Here is a 17,116-nt window from a genome sequence, read left to right as displayed (position 1 = left end):
TGGTCTCCCCACGGCGCCGAGGCAGGGCCACAGAACTGGCCACAGGATCTTCAGTTGTGAGCAAGGCTCAGGGTCCACAGGAATGGATAAGTTGTTGATATTTACTCAGTTCACACCAATCTCCATGCACTGGGAAGTAGCAAGCCGGTGTTGCAGTCACTTTCCTTCAAATGAGAAAACCCTTCTGTTTGATCCGACCCGCTTATCCTAAATTCTCTTACTCTGATTTTTGTCATCCACATGTTTTATCTTGTTGAGAAGATGCCCTTTACACATTTCAATATGGAACAAAGCAAGAAGGGTGGGTGTAAACAAAAACTTAAGAGGAAAAGATTGGCTCATACAGATGGATCATATTTTGACTAATTTAGACTGTCAGCTCACAGCCCAAAGAGGGCACCTGACCCTTGTAACCTCTGAACTGCCCTTGAGGCAAACACTGTTGAAACTCGTCACTTTTGTCACTGAAGGATGGGTCATCATTTAAGACCAGGGACAAGAAGCATATTATTGATCACAGGACGATCTGTGTAAGTCTTCCCTGTACAGGGAGTAGGCATGAGAACCGACCCTTAGTTGTATTCCCTACGTCTTTTGTTTTCCTGTTCTCAAACCTGGGAAAGATCTGTTCTCCATTCTTTAGCAGTTTGCACTGGCTTCTTTGCTGAAATAGCCCAGAAGTCAAACTCAGTTTAAATGGTGTTAAGATTGTGAAATATCGCCTCTGGTAGGAAATCTATTGACTTGAATAGTGCTTTATTAGTTTTGAAATAGCTCATTCTGTGATTCATTCGCTCCAGGGAGACAGAGTACTTGCTCGTGAAACTGTTGGTATCCAGTGAGAGGAGGAGGAGGAAAAGAAAGAAGCTTACAGGGAGGGGCACGCAGGGCCTTCTGAGGTAGGCAGGAAGGAGCTGAGAGCCTCAGACCTGGAAAGCCGGATAAAGGAGGGGCACTGAATTTGAGTGGCCTGCTTGGGGAACAGGATGAGCTGGACAATTCAGAAGAACAGAACAGATGGGACAGCCTGTTACATGCTCACTGAGGTGTGCCTGGATTTGTTCACACACCTCAGGGAAAGCTACCGCCAACAACTAATAGTTAAGAATGACCTCCTTCCTTCCTTCCTTCCTTCCTCCCTTCCTTCCTTCCTTCCTTCCTTCTTTCCTTCGTGTGTGTGTGTGTGTGTGTGTGTGTGTGTGTGTGTGTGTGTATGCAGGGTTCTCAACAGACAGCCTGTTCCAACGGGACTACACTAGTAGAAACTATATCTTATGGGTTGTTTATCTATAGAGAACAAATGGGATGACTATGACTGAAGTGAGCACTGGAGTGTGGGGCAAGTGAACCATGCCACCAGACAGAAGAACTGGTAAGGTTGAGCAGGCCCAAACCCTGGGGAATCTCAGAATTGAGAATGGCAGACATGGGGCCAATTCCCTGCCAAACCATATAACCATGACACCCCACTGAGGAAACCATGATCAGTTGGTCATGTAGCACAAAAACCTGGAGTTCTTCATGCTAACGAGGTATCTAGATAGGCCCCGAGTGTTTAGCCAATGAGCTTCCCTTCCTGGGCATTCCTTCCAGCAAAAGTATTTAATCCCTGGTTCACCTCAAGTAAGATGCCTGCATTCACATTTACCATCAAATAAATCAGTTTAGACAAGGAAGGAGGACCATCTCCTTCATCAAGGATATCCGGTGGACGGTGTGTGTGTGTGTGTGTGTGTGTGTGTGTGTGTGTGTGCGTGCACGCGCACATAAATGTCCTGAGGGGGAGTGCAGACCCTCAGACCCTCAGACCCCCATTCCCAACTCCCCGCAGTATCCCAGTGTCTGGGTACATAGGAGACTGAGAACCATAGCATCTGTCCCAGACCCCCTTGCTTATCACCAGGGGAACATGGGCTGGGCCTCCTATAGTGGACTGTGTTCTGTCTCTCCTGAGCCTCACAGACACAGTCAGCCTGGGCTGAAAGACCAGTCTTCAGAGACAGAAAGAAGGCAAAGAAGATGGAACTTTCTGGAACTCTACCCAACTTTAAGAGCGACATGGAATCATAATTAAGGGGTCTAGATATTGAAACTCACAGAACCAAATTCTAACTAGCAAGCCTTGGTCCCAGCACTTAATATGACAAGTGTGACATGTACCTGTGCCTCCCACATCTGCTATCTGTCTTATCTGATTAATGCAAGCGAGGAGAACACCTCCCTCTCCAGTTGTGGCTAACAGCCCTGCACAAGTTTGAGATGGACCAATGTAGACTTTTCTTTCATCTCCTCTGGCCTTTGAAGACAACGTTGCATCCAAACCATCCTTGATAGAAATAGTAACTGTAGGCTGGGCAGTGGCGGTGGACGCCTTTAATCCCAGCACTTGGGAGGCAGAGGCAGGTGATTTCTGAGTTCAAGGTCAGCCTGGTCTACAGAGTGAGTTCCAGGACAACCAGAACTGAGAAACCCTATCTCAAAAAACCAAAAAAAAAAAAAAAAAAAAAAAAAAAAGAAAGAAAGAAAGAAAGAAAGAAAGAAAGAAAGAAAGAAAGAAAGGAAGAAAAGAAAGGAAGAAAAGAAAAGAAATAGTAACAATACTGAAAGTCAAATCCCTTTGTCTCTTGCAGGTAGCAGCATGGCAGAGCCTAAAGTGCTCACAATCTTACACAGTGATGGTTTGATCTCCAGGCTTTTGTGTGTGAGGTATTGGTGGGCTATAGAGAATGTTGACCACCCTCCCTGAGTCTCTTGGAAACTTACATAGTTGATCCGGAAGTGTCTGCTGGCCCACTCTTCCTCCTCTTCCTCAGAGACCATCTCCACGGTGATGTCCCCATAAGCAATGGGTTCTTCTGTGAATGGCCAGTAGTGGTCACATTTTACCTGAGGCAATAATAACTCAGTGTTAAAAGACAAAGCCAAACAAAAGAGAAACCAGGGAAGAAATAGAGAGTGCTCACTGCAGGGCGGCAATGATCCTTCTTTCAAAAGAATTGTGCAGCCCCATGGAGAAGGGGAAAACTAATGAACTTCAGTCACCTCCCTGACAGTGGACACACACCCAGGGCTGTGAATGGGGCAGCCATGGCTGACAGGCACTCGGCCACAGAGGTACACACCCTTCTTTTCTCATTGCACTGAGTGAGCATGACGATGATATGGGACTTCTGCTGTAGGACCATCTTCCAGAAGTCATTTCTGGTTTCCGGCAGTGGACCCTGGGTGGCAATGTACTCCTGAGGTGAGTTGTATCCCTGAAAGAAGAGCAAGAACATCAACACGTCACCAGCCACAATCCCTGCCAAATGCTGCTGACTGTTCTCTACCTGTGAGGACAACTGACATTTTGCTGATGACAAAGTTGGCAAAGGATCACACATCTATATAATGTTTCCTTCAGCTTATTATGAAGGCAGCAATCAGAGGGATTACACGGGTTGGTGTGGTTTTAAGTTCTGTGTTTTAGAAGCCTATCAAATCATATTCACACTTTTTAATGTCAACCACAATCTCTACTGCTGCTTTAAGTGTACAGGTCCGCAGCTGGAGCTGTTTGAATCTGGTCTCTGGAGTCTAAGCACAGGGGAGATGCCCTTCTGTGTCATGACCTTCCTGTCTCTCTGCTAGTCTCTCACAGGGGTCTGTCAGCTTTTCCCTCTATCAGACAGTGGTTCTCAACTAGCAGGTTGTGATCCATTTGAGGTTCAAGTGACCATTTCACAGGGGTTCTATATCAGATATCCTGCATGTTAGATATTTACATTATGACTCATAATGGTGCAAAATTACAGTTATGATGGAGCAATGAAACAATTTTATGGTTGAGGTCACCACAACATGAGGTAAAGGGTTGCAGCATTAGGAAGGGTGAGAACCCCTGCATCCTGTACTCTGAATAGGAACAACAGAAAGTGCTTGCTGCTCCTGGCACTCAGTTGTCGGATGGGAGCAGCTCTTTGTCTCATGTACCCTTAGCCCCTATGACCCTTCTACTGCCTGGACTGTGTGGTTGTGAGCTTCGGATGACTGGGTTTTTATTTCTACTTACAGGAATATAATTGGCATTAATGTAGTCTGCACCTTCTTCTTCATTCATGGAGACTAGCCTCACTCGGCTGAAGTCATCTATGAAGAGCCAAGAGGAAAGACACATTAAAAAATCAGAGCGGGCCAGGCAGTGATGGCCCATCATTAATCCTAGTACTTGGGAGGCAGAGGCAGGAAGATTTCTGAATTCGAGACCAACCTGGCCTACAGACTGAGTTCCAGGACAGCCAGGGTTATACAGAGAAACCCTGTCCCCCAAAACAAACAAACAACAACAACAACAAAAAACCAACAACAAAAAAATCGGAATGGAAGGGAAAATCATTCAGACAGTCTCTATCAGATAACCAAGTTAAGTCAAATGCCAAGGAGGGCAGCGATCTACTGGAGCCTTGTCTTCTCCTTCTTGATAACACATGACTGTCTTCCAGCCACTACATCCTCAGCTCTTCCATCACTGGAAAAGTCATCTTCATGTGCTTCAAGCAGGAACTAAAATGTCTTTGTGACCATATGGAGAGCTAGAGTATGTAACGTAAAGTTATGATTCCCTTCTCACGCAGCAACATCCAAAGAATCCACTACATTACCCAGGGGACAGAAGTCACATGGGCCTTTTGAAATTATTATTATACTTATTAGTTTAATTTTTTTGTTACTGGACATGAAATTTAATGTTTAAGGCGAATGCTTGTGTGTGTATGTGTGTGTGTGTGCATGTGTGCACATGTGTGCATATGTGTGTGTATTCACCTGTCTGGATATTAAGAAATGATTCCTGGAGTTAAGCAAACAAGCGTATCTGCCATCTCATATTCTTTTTGTGTAAAACTGTGTAAAGCCCAGTTGATTATAAAACTTTTGGCGTTCCACACAATGTTATTAACTTGAGTCCTCACAGTGCGTTTAGATTCCCTAGACTTGTTCGTCTCTATACATCGGAAGTGTCATGCTTTCCTCCTATCTCTCCCCGCCCCCATCCTGGCTTGCTCGTTCTTGCGTATTATAGTATTATTGTTGACCTCTTTGATTTCAGCTCTTTATCTTGGTTATTTCTCCCAATTCTTTTCCTTTAGCTTATTCTGGTTTATGTGGCTAACTTCTTTTTCAAACTTTTCTTTATTGATGTATATTTACTCTATGCGGTGTTGAGTTTCATAAAGAAAATCTCTGGCTCTTGACAGTAACCAGGTGTCAATTGGACTCCTCAAATTCATGGGCTCTTTTTCTTTGATTATTACTGTTACCTATATAAATATATAAGTACAACCTGCTCAGTTGATTTAGTGTTGTTTCTATGTAAATGACTTCAGTGTTGACCACTTGGAATTGGACAAACAGGGAGCCCACCCCCGGGGAGACCAGTTCTCCCTTTCTTAGCAGTCATTAGAATCCCTTGTCTAGGGGTGTGTGCGGGGTCCAATGCTCAGATTCAATTTGCGTGAAAGTGGTGTAATGAAACCTCCCCTCCACTGAGGAAGACCAATGCCCCAGCCAGGCCCAGGAAGGCTCAGTGCTGGCTCTGCAGTTCAGACCACACCTGAGTCTGGCTGGGAAAGAGTGAGACTGATTAAGCTGCAGTAGCAAAGCTTTGACCTTTAAAAGACAGGGCTAGGATCAGGGCTATCGACCAGCTTACATGGCAGGATGTTTGTGTAGCGGTTTTTACATCGGTTCAGTGGAAGATCTGCAGCAAAGTGTGGAATATCCAGTCCAATCAACTTCAACTCCTGCAAACAAGAGAGAGTAGATTTGAAGTTTCTGTACCCAGTGAAGATTGGATGGCTTATGGTTCACCTTGGACTCTGTTCATGGATAAAACTTCAACATGCCTTTGGCTAGCTGACAATGCAGCGATTCCTTCTAAAGGCAGAATGTGCTTGCTGATCCACTCCGTCAATGAGTCTGGGTGGAACCTGGGTGAAATTGGAAGTTCACTATAGACCTATTTACTTTGGTTTCTTCTCCTGTCTTCTACCACTAGCCAAAAAGAGTTCATGGTCAGGACAGCTGCCGATGTCAGGATGAGGAGACCACCTGAGGGATGCCCACAGCCTGAAGCAGAAAGCGCTCCAGTGAAACCACACACCTATGAGTGCGAAAGCAACGCATGGCAGTGACTGAGATCTTAAAGGTTGTTTGTTAGCCCGATTGCAGTGAGACACCGCCCACTACGACACTAAACAGCTCAAGCTTCTCACAGATCTACATGGGAGGTGGACAGTGGGAGGCTTGGGAATGAAAACACCAGGCCTCTCATAATCCAGGATTATGATAAAAATGGCAGCTCATGTAGAAGTCATTCACATAAACCTTCCTATTCCATAAGGAAATGTATTCCTGTTTTCTCATAGAGATAAGCTTCAAAGAAGTAGTGAAAGGTGGAATAAAGAGCGGGAAGCAATCTCCTCATTGTAAAATAGTAGATTTACAGTCTGTATGGGTGACAGGACCAGAAGAATAAAGATGGGCCGGCATGTGGAGGCAAGCCCTAGAACGGAAGGTGGCACACTGGCCAGCCATCTGCTGACCTGTCGGGCACCTCTACCACAGCCTTACCACAGCAGGCACTGGTGTAGTTCTTATAAGCAGACAGCCAGTGCAGTCCAAAAGACTAAGCAACCATAAGAGGCATTTCAGTTGTTTGTCCCGCGTTTTATAAAAAAACCTAAGGAGGTTGCTTATATTCCCAGGTCACCTGCAGGCCACATTCCTGTTGGAATGGTAGTTTCTGGGCTTGTACCATATCCAACTGAAGGAGTGAACCTAGCAAGATCCTGAAACACTGCAAGATGCATTTTTATTGTTTTTAGTTATGTATGTGTCAGTGCAAGCGAATGCTGTGTGTGTGTGTGTGTGTGTGTGTGTGTGTGTGTGTGTGCTACAGAGACCCTCGGTATTTAACATAGTGTGTGTCATTTTTATAAGTTTCTTCAGGCCGCTGAGAAACCAGTTGCCATACATTTTCTTACACTTAATGAGTTCAGTTTTTTCTTTCGCATGTGTATGTGTAAGGTGGGCCTGCATGTGTAACGGTGTGTTGGCTGGTATGTGGGTATGCCCGTGTGGTGAGGCAGAGGGCTATGGCGGCTTCCCTAATGAGTTCTCCACTTCATTGGCCAAGTCAGGGTCTCTGACTAAGCCAGTAAGCAAGGCTGGCTCACCAGCCTTCCCTGAAGATGGTTTTCCTCCTGGGTGCTGCAAGTACAGGTCACCCCTCTTGCCAGGCCTCTATAGAGGTGTTGCAGACCTGAACTCTGGAGTTCTCACACTTTACCCAAGGTAATTTGTTCCTAGCCCCAAAGGATGCAGCCAAGCACTCGAATTTCATACTTCAAGTCTCTCCTCAGCGGTTACTTTAACTTTAAGGAATCCAAAGCTAGGAGACTACTCTGGAAGAGGAATCGGTGGATCTCTGAAAGATTTTAAAGGGGAGAGACATTTAAGGAAGGAGTTGTTGACTGAGAGGAGAGGTCCTCATGCATTCTTCATAAAGCACATGTTTCAGGGATCCAGCTTTTGGTCTTGGGCCTCTTTCGAGTTGGAGGTCTTTGCTGTCAACTGATATTGGCCTGCACAGTTGCCATCAACATGGATGTAACAGCCTCAGTGGCCCAGGTTTTTGCTTCATCATTTTTGGCTTTTCAAGACTACAAATCTTACACCGTTGGGGTATGAGGTAGTCAGTCGTTCTTGAAGATGAACTAGCAAGTAGGTGCCTCAGTACAAAGTTCATTTTTTTTCTGCATTTCAGATAAATCCTTTGCACAAGTGCCCTTAAAGCAGAAAATTGCCATTGTAATTGCACAAGTTCCTCATCAAGTTTTCTGGTGGCTTGCTATATCACTCTTGTGAGACACACACACACACACACACACACACAGACAATCTCTAGTTTTGTAAAACTTAACCCAAGTCAGCATTATTTTCAAGGTTAATTAGAGTAATCATGAGCTTATTTAAATGATGCTTTTTCCTTCCATTGATTAAGACGTTTTACAAGTGGACTTTCTTTAAAAAGAACCATAAAGGATAATTTGTCCAAAAGAGATTATTTTTCAAAATCTCTTCCTTATTTGCGTGTGACACTTTATAGGTCTTTCAAAAGCAGCACGAAACTCCTCAGCATAGGTTTAATTATCCTCAATCAAATCTTATAACTTTTCCGTTCTTTGCTGGCTTGTATAACTTGCAAATGGAATTATTAAACTCAGCAAAGGCAAACACTGCCCCATGAACACCAGTTGTGAAGCACTCAGCGATGCTGTGCTTGGTTGTTTTTGCTTTGCCTGGCCTGGTTCTATAATGACTCCTGGTTTTCCGCCCCCAATTTGGACACAGACTAAAAAGCAACTGGAAAAGGCCTCGGATACAAAAGAAGCCTTAGAAACAGACCCCGGGCTGTAGAGCGGGCTGAACAAGTGGACATAGAGCAGGCTGAACAAGTGGACGTAGAGCGGGCTGAACAAGTGGACGTCGACTCCCTAGGAGACCTGAAAGCCAGTGCTGCTGCCGTCCCAGTTGAAAATGCCCTAAGTTGGTAAGAGCGGCTTAATTGGCTGAACACCTTAAATGTAAATTAGCCAAGTTGAACTGCAGCGGAGCAGGAGCTTTGAGTACACACGAGCAGCTCTGCAGGCTTTGTAATTTAGCTTGTCACCGAGAAGAAAATCACACAAGTTTCCAGTTCAGTAACTCTGCAGGGATTTTTCTCTCTAACCGTACAGACACTGCTGCCGCAGAAGGCCAAACCTTCATTACGATAAAGTGTAGCGGTGACGGGCTGAAGCCACATAAATCATTTTCGAGTTCCTGTTTGCCCGTTTTGCTTCTAATATAATCAATCATGGTTTTTATTTATTGGAGACGTCCCTGTGGGTTGCATGGTGTTACCAAAGGAGCTGTGTCCATGTCACAGCCTATGAATGTGCTCCTTTTGTAAAAGTCGGTGGGGATAAGTCACTCTGTATGGATTACCAGATGAGAAGCCATGTGGAGACTGGTTAGAGTCTGGCTTGATGTAGCTGCTCGTGGAGTAACACTTGGGGCCTCCTGAAACAGAACAGGCTAAGCAAGTGCTCTCCTTGGAGGCTCCAGAGGGAGAGTGGCTCTGATAGGTTCTCAGTTCAGCTCTGAATCTGACAAGTTGGAGAACAGGGTCTGTTGTTTTAAGCCAAGAACACTGTGATGACTTGCTAGGGGCCTAATATAGTCACCAAGCCCAGTGGCAGTCTATATTGGGCCAGAGACAGTTAAAACATCCAACTCCAGAGAAAGTAAAATCATTCTCTCTCTCTCCCTCCCTCCCCCTCTCTCTCTTCCTCTCTCTCTCTCTCCCTCCCTCCCCCTCTCTCTTTCTCTCTCTCTCTCCCTACCTCCCTCTCCCTCTCTCTTCTTCTTCTTCTTCTTCTTCTTCTTCTTCTTCTTCTTCTTCTTCTTCTTCTTCTTCTTCTTCTTCTTCTTCTTCCTCTCTCTCTCTCTCTCTCTCTCTCTCTCTCTCTCTCTCTCTCTCTCTCTCTCTCTCTCTCTCTCTCTCTGTTTTGCCATAACTAAACACCACAGGGCTGTGGTTTTAACCAAAGGATGCTATTATTTTTCATAGTCATGGGGGCTGAACACTCCCAAACCAAGTTGCTGACAATGTGGATTTCCTTATTAGTCTTTGACTTGTAAGCAGCTGTCAGCTCTATGTATTCCCATGTCTTATTAATGTGAAACTCAGGGGGAGAAGAAGATGGCAAACTCACTAATTTCTCTTATCATAAAGGCATTAATCTCACCACTAGACTCCCAGCTTCATTACTCTGTCTATCTTAAATACCTCCAAAGGGCCTCATCTTCAAACACTGTCAACGAGGCGAGGCCTTCCATGGATTGGAAGAACACAGTCAGCCGGTCACGTAAGGCAAGCGTAGGCTTTTAGAGCTGGCAGCACCATCAGCAGATGGCAGTAGTTAGTGTTGACCTTGGAACAGACTGGGCATTAGAGGCAAGTGATTCACGTGACCACAGGGGAGACAAAGGGAGGGGAAAGAGCAGAGGGCCCACCTGCAGCGAGCTAACGGCACAGTAGAACTGTGGTATATGCTTATCTTCAGGTGACCATCAAGGAGGATGAAGAGAGTAAACTCTCATCTAGTGTGGTACTGACAAGGTGCCACACATATGGTGACTTAACACCAAGTAAATGTATTGTTTCCTAGCTCTGCAGTGCACAAATCAGAAACCAAGGTGTCAGCAGGACCACACCCTCTCCGTGATGGCTGTGGTGGAGATACTTCATTGGCTCTCTTTAGCTTCTAATGGGGCATTCACCTATAGCTCAGCTGCATATAGTATGATCTCTTAACCTTTGGCCATTCTATCTCCGTGTATCATGGTCCTCTCTGAGAATGAGATACCATCCTATGGGAGGGAGACAATGGGACCTTGGCAGGTGTGCGTGGACACAATTCAATGCATCACACAAACACAATTCAATGCATCACACAAACCTCAAGGAAAGCGCACAGTGCTGATGGGAGTCTGATGGGTGGGTAATGGAAGGGTAGAAATAAAAGACATCAACCTCCAGGATGTCTACAGTGGCTCTCAAGGACCGGGAAACTAAGATGCAATGCATTAGGGGCAGTGCACGGGCCAAGGCTACGGTGCTAGGAGAGACTCTTGGAAAGAGATCAAACACTCGGACTGAGGGAATGACACGAGGGAAAAGTCAAGGCTGGGAGCAAAGATCTTGGACCCCAAAATTATGGGGAGATTAGAGGTGATGTATGCCAGTGACGACCGCAGGCACTGTTCAGGGAACAGGGCTGAGGCAGGCTGAGGTGGTGCCACTGTCAGAAAAAGTCACTTGTACAAGTTGTAGGATGCTATACAGGTCTATGTGTAGCCATGTTTCTGAACAAAGAGCATGAGGGCCTTCACCTGGGTTTTAGATAATTCCAAATGCCAGGAACCAATGGGAAAGCCAGGGCTATGCGACATGGCAGGGGATGGCTCCACCTTGAGCTCTGAGATCTGGTTCTTCAGCCGCTTTCTCACCAGAAACATCAGAAATGAAGCTGTGTCCTTCCTGGTTCCCAACCTCCTTAAAGAAAGATGATGTGTATTTCCTTCAGAAGAGTCATCAATCTTTCTCACGGTTTCCAAATCAGATACCGAATATGAAGGGAATTAATTCAGCAAATAAGAAGTAGAAAGTCATACAGCTTCATGTATGACTTATAGCCGTATTGGTAATATATGTAAATGTAGGCATTATCTTCAATTTGCATAATGATTACAAATGATGCCATCTCTCAATACACGTTTGATCTTTCAATGTTAGTATGGAAATGAATGGAAATATTATAAGCGTTCACGTGAGCAGAGCAAATACCTGTTTCAGCTGCTGGGCTTAGTGAGACCCAAGAGATTCAGTCACTTTCATACCTTTCCGGGGGGTACTGCTATAACTAGAAGCATTTTCCCTCTTCTGCCTCCCTAATTATGAATACAAAGAACAGGAACCAATCTGAAGCCTATGATGTGAACGTCATGTGTATACACAGAGGGCAGTCAGGAGTACTTCCTGGAAAGCTGTGAAGAAATCACCCTCAATCTGAGGCACTGTGGCCTGGGAAGATTCGAGAGTGGACGGGAGGCTGTCAGAAAGAAAGGAAACCCAACCAGTGTGGGCCTTGGCTGAGCAAACGCCAGTCCAAAACAGGCTGGCAGGGAGAAAGGAACAATGGCTGCATTTATGTGTCTGCTCGGCTAGGCTGTAGTGCCCAGGTGCTTGACCACATAGCAAACTAGAGCCTGTTAGGAGCATGGCAAATGAGGTTGTGAGGAACTAAATTGACTCAGTAGATTACTGTTTATACAAAGGGACGCCTCATCCAATCAATTAATTGAATTAAGAGGGGAAACAAATTCCTTGTGGAGGAGGGAATTCTGCTCCTACCTTCAGACTCAGGACTGCGATCTCAGCTTTTCTCTGGTTCACCAGCGGGACAGCCTGCCCTGAGGCCTAAACTTTCTAGTCTCCATAAGCTAGTACATTAAGACAACCCACTCTCTCCATAACCCCGCTGCTTCTATGCACGCACCCCATTGGGTGTCTGGAGAACCGTAATAGACAGGCATGGTAAGCCTGCTGGCCCGTGCTCCACATGAAGCCCAATGTTTTTCATGAGAGTACTGCTGGCTGAAGGCAATTCCTGATTTTACACCCTGAGGAAAGTTTGATTCTTCTGCTCTTCTCTCATTAAATACTGTTAGTAGCCTCCACCCAAAACACTAACCAAAGCCACCCACACACATCACCACATTCCCTGGGGACAGGTCAGCTCTTTCTCAGTGGGAAATCACTAGTCTAGTTCAATCCACCTGTCTTATAGCTGAAGAAACTGAGGTTTGAAAAGGGTTAGCCTCCAATATTGACCTATCAGGGGCCAAATAAATAGAAATCCTTACATACAAATACAAATGTTATAAGCTAAATTAAAATGTCCATTCATACACTGAACACATAAAAGCCAGGCACGTGGTCAATTGAACATTTAGCAGAGTGTAAGAAAGGAAGGTGCCTTCTTAGGGATCCAGCTTGAGCTTCCAGCCATCCCTGAAGCCCACCGAAGGTTTAGCTGCTCAACCCTTTCTTTGCTTACACGAGACACATAAATATCCTTTCAATAAAGCCTTCTTTACTTAGGTAAAAGCTGATTAGAATTATGTTTCCATTACAAGAAGAGCATTCTTTTAATTCTCAAGCCAGAAAATGGCACTGAACTTTAAAGGCAGTATACAGTTCTGAGACACTGTAGTATTTAAACTCTCATTTGATGGCCTAAACTGTGCATCCTCAGAGAGGTCCTGAACCTCTGTTGCACCTATGGTGGTTTCATGATGAAGCTTCCCCAGAAGCCTTGGGTTTGAGCACTTGGTCCCCAGATGGTGGTGCTGTCTGAGAGGGTAATGGGACCTTCAGGAGGGTGAGCTCTGCCTGATGATGTACATCCCCAGGGACCAGCTTTGGGAGGTTTTACAGCCTGGTCCTCACTTCCTTTGTCTCTGCTTCCTCAAAGTCCAGCCTCCTGTGTGGTTCTGATGCCTCCCCCACCAGGACGGACTCTTTCATCCTAGAGCTGTGGGTGGAAAATTGCTTTCTTTCCTAACTTGTTTTTCTCAGGGTTTTTAGCACACAGAAAAGTGTGACCAAACCACATACCATTATTTTCACCTCCACCACAATATTTATCCGGTTATTCATTTTTAAAGAATTTTGACTTACTGTCAATATTTAAATTTTTTTCTCCTTCCAGTGACATCCTTTCTGAAATGCTGTTTTTACTGTAGACCCCTGAATGCAATTATATTTCTGTTATTTGAGATGTAACACTGAGGGGGTGACATCGCTAATTTCATAGGCACCAGCAGGAAATAGGTAGCTACCCAGGTTTGATGTGAGATTTACCAAGACAGGTGGTAGTTAGGGGCCTTTGCATTTAGTCATGAAGATCCACAGGTCAGTGAGAAGGCTTGGTGGGCAATGGTTCTCGCTACCAAGCCTGATGACCTGAGTTGGATCATTGGGCCCCAAATGGTGAGGGGGAGAATGGACTTGTGGAAATTGTCTTCTTATCTACATACATGTTATAGCATGTATTCTTATCTACATACATGTTATGGCATGTACACACACACAAACATACACACTCATAGTAAAGTATTTTTTTTTTACTATATAAAAAGAAGGTAAACATTTGAAGATTTTTTTTTACCCTCAAGCTCCCTGAAAGAATATCTGCAGCTTGCCTATCACTGGCCTCTGCTAACTACAGAGGTTCTTGGATGGTGAAGAAAAAGAAGAAATGGAAAGAATAAATGAGATAAAACCATCTACTTTACTGGGAAAGGGAATTTAGGCTTATAAAGAAAACTGCCAGACTTAGAAAGATTGCTGTCTTCCCATTTATCCCGGATCACGGGTCAGTGCAGGTGCTGTGGAGCCTGAAGTGTGTAAGGCTTCTAGGAGCTGGGAGCCACAGCGAGGCAAAGCAAGCACCCAGTCTGTTGTATTAGCTCATTTCTGCTTGTGCCGGCACATGGTCTCATACTCAGCGCATGCCTCAGGGGAAGGGAGTGTGGTCGGTGTCCTTCTTTGTCTCCACAAATCATGAGCAATTCTTTCTATCCCCAGGTTTCAAAAGAAAGAAAAGCCAAAGGGCAGCATGCACTTGACAGCGTTGCTTGGAATCCTAGCTTAATGAGCACCCTGTTCTTGGCTCTCACATACCTAGGAAATACAGGGATGGATGCCAGCCACCCACCCTGACTGCTGACGTCTACGGTCCATGTCACCTAGAAACAACAAAGTCTCTAGAAGGTGAGTTGGATGCCAAGCATCGGTTTGCTTTTAATTCTCCATCCTCCTGACTGTGATTGGCTTTTCAAAGATGGCACCTCCTGGTCCCATCTCCTCACCTTTGGACCCATTCCTGTTATTTCCCTCCCCTCAACTGAGCTCGCTGTGCGTTCCCCTTCTTGATCTAGCCCAGAAGTTAAGGCGGCTCTGACACCAGCCTCCCTCACTTGGTAGAATATATATCACATGCTCTGCCATAGAGCAGGAAAATGGTCCCAGTGCAGACCTGACCATTCCCACAGCCTGCCAACCACAGCAGGGAGAAAATGCCTCACCACTCACCTCAAACTGAAGAGAGAATTTATAGTCAGAGTCCTTGGCCATATCCTTGATGTAGGAATCAAAGTCATCCAGCTGAACAGGGCTTTGTGAAATACAAAGAAAAGAACGTTTCAAAATCAACATAACGGGCAGTATATTGGTCAACACCACACCTGTGTAATTGGTTGACACCACCCCTGTGAATTTTTCTTGGCAAAAATAGAAGTTTCACTTTTCTTGAGTGAGCACTCACTGTTACTATATTCTTTAATTAAGTTTTAGAAAAAGTATATGTTCACTAGACTTCTTAGACACTAGGAATTAAATTAAAAGTGAAGTGTAAATCTAGGAGTCTCTGGGTGTTTTCTGTATTTTCTGAAGCTGTATTTTCTCCTCTTGACCCAGCCTTCCCATTTGGGCAGGGTCTACACAGCTAGCCCATGCCTTAGTCTTGTTACATGTTCAGTTTCTCCATCTGTCTACAGTCCATATCCTATTACCAACTACACAACATGGGTTAGGTATTTGGTTGAAGCTGTTGACTAGCTAATCTACCTCATAAGCTAATTTATAACATTCATTTATGCTAAAATTTTAGTAGATCATAAGGGAATGAAAGTTCTTGGGGCTCCATCTAAACTCCAACATTTTACTTCAGAACTTATAGAAACAATGATTCTTGCTCATAAACACATGGTAGTTCATAAGACATACAACATGCTTGGTTGGTCCACACGAGCTAAGGATGGCTGCGATACAGCTTAGTGACCTGCCTAGCATGTGCAAAGCTTCACCTTCCATCTCCTTCACAGCAGAACCACACAACCTAAGAGAGTCCTGGTTAAGGGAAGAAAATGAGGAATCTGCCATGGGGCCACTGGGGAGTAGATGTCCGGCAAGAGCCCAGGCGGAGCAAGTCCTATTTCAGGGGAGTCCCCACTTTAACCTTTTTCTCTTTCCAAAGTACCAGCTAAAGATGGACTCACATGTTAGAACTGCTTTCTCTGCTGTGGGTTGCTGTGGTGAGGCATTTATGTTAAAGCTGGATTTAACCCTTCTCAACTGCACCCTTGTTACTAGAAATCCAGGAGCTAGCTGTAGTGGGTTGGTCTGATGCTGCTTGTATTTTAATGCTAGCTGTTGACCTCTAAAGTCTGGTTGCCCCCAGAGAGTCTGTGTGTAGACACAAGTGACACTATGTAACCTTGCCTCTCAAGTTATTCCTGATTGGTGAGTAAAGATGCTTACAGCCTGAGGGTGGGCAGAATTGAGATAATCAGGGCTTGTGGTTTCCTGGCTTGGGTCTGGGGAGACTAGGAAGAGAGAGAGAGAGAGAGAGAGAGAGGGAGAGAGAGAGAGAGAGAGAAAGGTAGAGGGAGAAGATGTCATGGGGTAAGAATCTTAAAAGCACGGCCATGAGAGCTGGCTAGTTGGAGTTAAGAGCAACCCAGACGAAACATGGCAAATCATATAGTGAGGTTATTGGAAGGGAAGTAGACAAAATAGCATAGAGGATAGATATCTGCCCAGCTCCAGTGCTGATAAGGGCTTATTATAAATTAAAGGTCTCACATGTCTTTTATCTGGGAATTGAATAATCAAAGGCTGGGTAGAAGTGCCTGATTGATATTATACGTTTTCACAATGTACAGGAGCATGTGTAGTGAATGCAGAGCAGATATATGACTGAGAAGAAACAATACCAAGAAGGATAAGAGGGTACAGAGTTAACACGGAGAACAAGGGAGCCCATGAGGAGGGAGGAGAGGGCACTGAAGGATGGGGCAGAACGAAAGAGGAAAGGATGGTTACATGAAAACAAGGGGAGGCCAATATCTGGGACCAGAGTCCAGATCTTTCATCTTTTTTCTGCCTGGGACATGAAAGGGGACATCTCAGAGTGTCCCCCATGCCCTTTGGCCTGTGACTCTGTTCCTGAATATACTAGCCAGTCCTTCTATAGCTCACTTTGAAATCTACCAATAGTTTTTCTGCAACAAAGACTTTCCATTGCTGTCATGTTTCTCCCAAACAATTGTCTCTTCTTGACCAATTCCCCTCTCCCACACCCCTTGGTGCATGTCAAGAGAATACTTACTGGTGTTAGACAAACTTTGGAACAATTATCTTACTGTGCCCTAAATCATAATCTATTCAAGGCAAAAAATAATATTTTATCTTCATGTTTCTTTAGAAATATTGGACAGACTAACACACATCTTGTCCTCTTTCTCTCATCGGCAATAATGTCCCCAGAGCTCCCCTGCCTTCTACATCAGTGTTCTATCCATGGTAAAAATCAAGACTGAATTCTATTTAGAAAAAAAAGTTTCATTCTTTATATGTACTACAGAATTCTAATTAAAAAAAAGAAGCCTGAAGCTGACTAACTCA

At 44.8% G+C, this 17,116-nt stretch overlaps 1 protein-coding gene across 4 annotated transcripts in view; it reads right to left on the bottom strand.

Annotated features, from left to right (window-relative positions):
- Ptpro (protein tyrosine phosphatase receptor type O) overlaps nucleotides 1-17,116 on the bottom strand; it is a 210,400-nt gene that overhangs the window by 13,774 nt on the left and 179,510 nt on the right. For all 4 annotated transcript variants that reach the window (XM_031383700.1, XM_031383701.1, XM_031383702.1 and 1 more), the window contains 5 exons: nucleotides 14,744-14,825; nucleotides 5,690-5,780; nucleotides 4,052-4,128; nucleotides 3,123-3,257; nucleotides 2,764-2,886 (listed from right to left, as the gene is read on the bottom strand). In XM_031383700.1, coding sequence (XP_031239560.1) covers nucleotides 2,764-2,886; nucleotides 3,123-3,257; nucleotides 4,052-4,128; nucleotides 5,690-5,780; nucleotides 14,744-14,825 — 508 coding nt within the window. The remainder of the gene's footprint in view (nucleotides 1-2,763; nucleotides 2,887-3,122; nucleotides 3,258-4,051; nucleotides 4,129-5,689; nucleotides 5,781-14,743; nucleotides 14,826-17,116) is intronic.

The sequence above is a fragment of the Mastomys coucha genome, unplaced genomic scaffold (genome assembly GCF_008632895.1).
Source record: "Mastomys coucha isolate ucsf_1 unplaced genomic scaffold, UCSF_Mcou_1 pScaffold20, whole genome shotgun sequence".
Taxonomy (NCBI): Eukaryota; Metazoa; Chordata; class Mammalia; order Rodentia; family Muridae; genus Mastomys; species Mastomys coucha.
This window is presented reverse-complemented; position numbering and strand designations above follow the sequence as displayed.